This window comes from Gracilinanus agilis, unplaced genomic scaffold (genome assembly GCF_016433145.1).
Source record: "Gracilinanus agilis isolate LMUSP501 unplaced genomic scaffold, AgileGrace unplaced_scaffold42553, whole genome shotgun sequence".
Classification (NCBI taxonomy): domain Eukaryota; kingdom Metazoa; phylum Chordata; class Mammalia; order Didelphimorphia; family Didelphidae; genus Gracilinanus; species Gracilinanus agilis.
In genome coordinates, this window is record NW_025376415.1 from 1 (window position 1) to 2,889 (window position 2,889).

The window sequence follows — 2,889 nt, forward strand, 5'->3', positions numbered from 1 at the left end:
CCCTTTAGTACAGTATGCACATATGAAGCATTTAATAAGTACTCATTTATACATTGAGTCAGGGCCATATTAACCAAGCGCTTCTGACTGATTCACTGCTTAGAACAGGATTCCTAAACTTAATTATATACTGAAATTATGTCATGTATCCAGTGACTTTTTTTTCTGATTAACTCAAGCCTAATCTATTTTTCTCCTTTATACACATGCAGACCAGTCACATTTAGTTTTTATGAACATGCAGAAGGACTTCATGAAACCTGTGATCAACATTGTAGACGACATGCTGACAGCTGGCATCAACGTCACAATTTACAATGGGCAATTAGATCTCATAGTGGACACCATAGGTAGGAAGGGTTGGGAATGGGGGAAATGGGGAGACAATTACTTCTTATAGTGGACATCATGGGAAGGAAGGTTTGGGGATAATGGAGATAGGAAAACACTTTGATTTCATAGTGGACCCCATGGGTGAAAATAGTTGGGGAAGGTGTAGAGAGGAAAATCATCAGTTCTCATACTGGACATCCTGGGTAGGAAGGCTTGGAGAGGGTTAGGAGGGGAACATGAGAACATGGAGAGAGTTTCAAGAATTGACCTGAAAACAAACAATGAAAATGCACAGACTAGGCATGTGGCAATGTTGATATTAAGTTTACTGGGGAGCTGGTTATCTATTGTGTCTTCCCTGCCAGCCAGCTCTCAAGACTTTTGATAGAGGAATAGGGCTATTATGTCTCTGCTCTCTTGCTCTCTAATCCAGGCTTTTAAGTCAAGTCAAAAGAGCATTTATTAAGCAACTATTATGTGCAATGCAGTATACTAAATGCTGGGAGGTACAAAGGAAGGAAGGCAAAAGTAGCCATGGTTGTCAATGAGCTCATATCCTAATGGGGGAGAAGGTAAGTAGGAAGGGTTTCCTGCAGAAGATGCAGAAGGTGAAATCTGAGCTGAGACTTAAAGGAAACCAGGGAAGCCTAGAGACAATGGTAAGGAGAGAGAGTATTCCAGGCAAGGGGAACATCCAGTGAGAATACACAAAGTTGGGAGATGACCTCTCATGCAAGGAACATCAATAAAGCCAATGTAATGAGACTGTATACAGAAGGGAGAGAAGTGTGAAAAGACTGAAAAGGCAGGAAGAAGGCTGGTTGTTAAGAGCTTTAAAACCAAACAGAAGGGGGCAGCTGGGTTGCTCAATGGATTGAGAGTCAGGCCTAGAGACGGGAGGTCCTAGGTTCAAATTTGGCCTCAGATACTTCCTAGCTGTGTGACCCTGAGCAAGTTACTTAACCCCCAGTGCCTAGCCCTTACCACTCTTCTGCCTTGGAGTCAATACACAGTATTGAGTCTAAGATAGAAGGTCTGGGCCTAATAAAAAAAAAATTTTTTTTATTAAAAAAAAACAAAAAACAACCAAACAGAAGGTTTTCTATATGTTCTTTTTTTTTTTTTTTTTAACCCTTACCTTCCATCTTGAAGTCAATACTATGTATTGGCTCCAAGGCAGAAGAGTGGTAAGGGTAGGCAATGGGAGTCAAGTGACGGTCACACAGCTGGGAAGTGTCTGAGGCCAGATTTGAACCTAGGACCTCCCGTCTCTAGGCCTGGCTCTCAATCCACTGAGGTACCCAGCTGCCCCCTATGTATGCTCTTGACAGTGATAGTGAGACACTGAAGTTGAATGAATGACAGGGGGAGAGTGGGCCTTGGGAAAGACATGAGAAAGACTTGTGTTAAATTTGGGGGGGACACTTTGGCAGATGAATGGAGAAAAGACTGGAATGAAAGAAAAGAGAAAGCAGGAAGTGTAAGAATGGATAGTATGGGGCAACTAGGTGGTTCAGTGTATAGAGAGCCAGACCTGGAGACAGGAGGTCCTGGGTTCAAATTGGCCTTAGACACTTCCTAGACATGCGATTGGAGGCAATTTTGCCTAGCTCTTACCACTTTTCTGCTTGAAAAATTATACTCAGAATAGATTCTAAAACAGAAGGTAAGGATTTTTTTTTTAAGTAGATAATGCCCAATTCCACTCCCACTTTTGGAGGCCAGTGTCACTGGATCCTAAAAAACATAGAGAAGAGTAAGGTAGAAGCAAACTAGAAAAGTAAGAGGGGGGCCAGATGCCCAACAAAACTACTGCCACAATTCCACGTGCCTACTCTGTGACTAGCAGAGGCAGCCAGCTATGTTTGGAGTTGTCTTCTGGCCAATAGTCAATTATGGGAGTCTCTTAATGCCCTATCAGGTTGCTAGAGAGGTTATTTGACTCTGCAGCCATTCCATGGGAAAACAGAATGATGTGCCCTTCTGCAGAGCAAATAGACGTGGGAAGCCGACGTCTTCGGGTCACAGCTCTCTTGTAGCCAGTCTCTGACAGCAGTAGGAGAGGCTCTCTTTGGAGGCAGCTGGCTATGTTCATTCCTTTATCTTTCTCATTACGGACAGGTCAGGAGGCATGGCTGCGTAAACTGAAGTGGCCAGAGCTGGCTCGTTTCAATCAGGAGAAACGGAAGCCCCTGTATGTTAATCCTGGGTCGTATGAGACATCTGCTTTTTATAAGTCCTACAAGAACCTGGCTTTCTACTGGATTCTCAAGGCTGGCCACATGGTAAGAGAAAACCCCACAGCTTTTATTCCAGATTGAAAAGCATATGGCCTCTTGCCTGGCATGCCCAGACATCCTGGAGAAGCAGAGGGGCATAGTGGGAAGAGTGCTGGCTTTGGGCTCAGGAGGCGTTTGGGTTCAAATATTTCCCCTGACATGTGCTAGCTGAGGAACCACAGGCACACTGTTTAATCACTCTGAGCTTCCTTTTTTTTTTTTTTTTTTTAATCTGTAAAATGGGCATAAAAAGAACGATTGGGCTTACTTTGAGAGA

At 43.6% G+C, this 2,889-nt stretch overlaps 1 protein-coding gene across 1 annotated transcript; it reads left to right on the forward strand.

Annotated features, from left to right (window-relative positions):
• Window positions 1-83: 83 nt before the first annotated feature.
• On the forward strand, window positions 84-2,618 carry LOC123255291 (retinoid-inducible serine carboxypeptidase-like; the record flags this gene model as incomplete). Its single annotated transcript, XM_044684117.1, has 2 exons — window positions 84-350; window positions 2,455-2,618. Coding segments are annotated over exons 1-2 (282 nt in total), but the record flags the coding sequence as incomplete, so codon positions are not given.
• Between the last annotated feature and the right edge of the window lie 271 nt (window positions 2,619-2,889).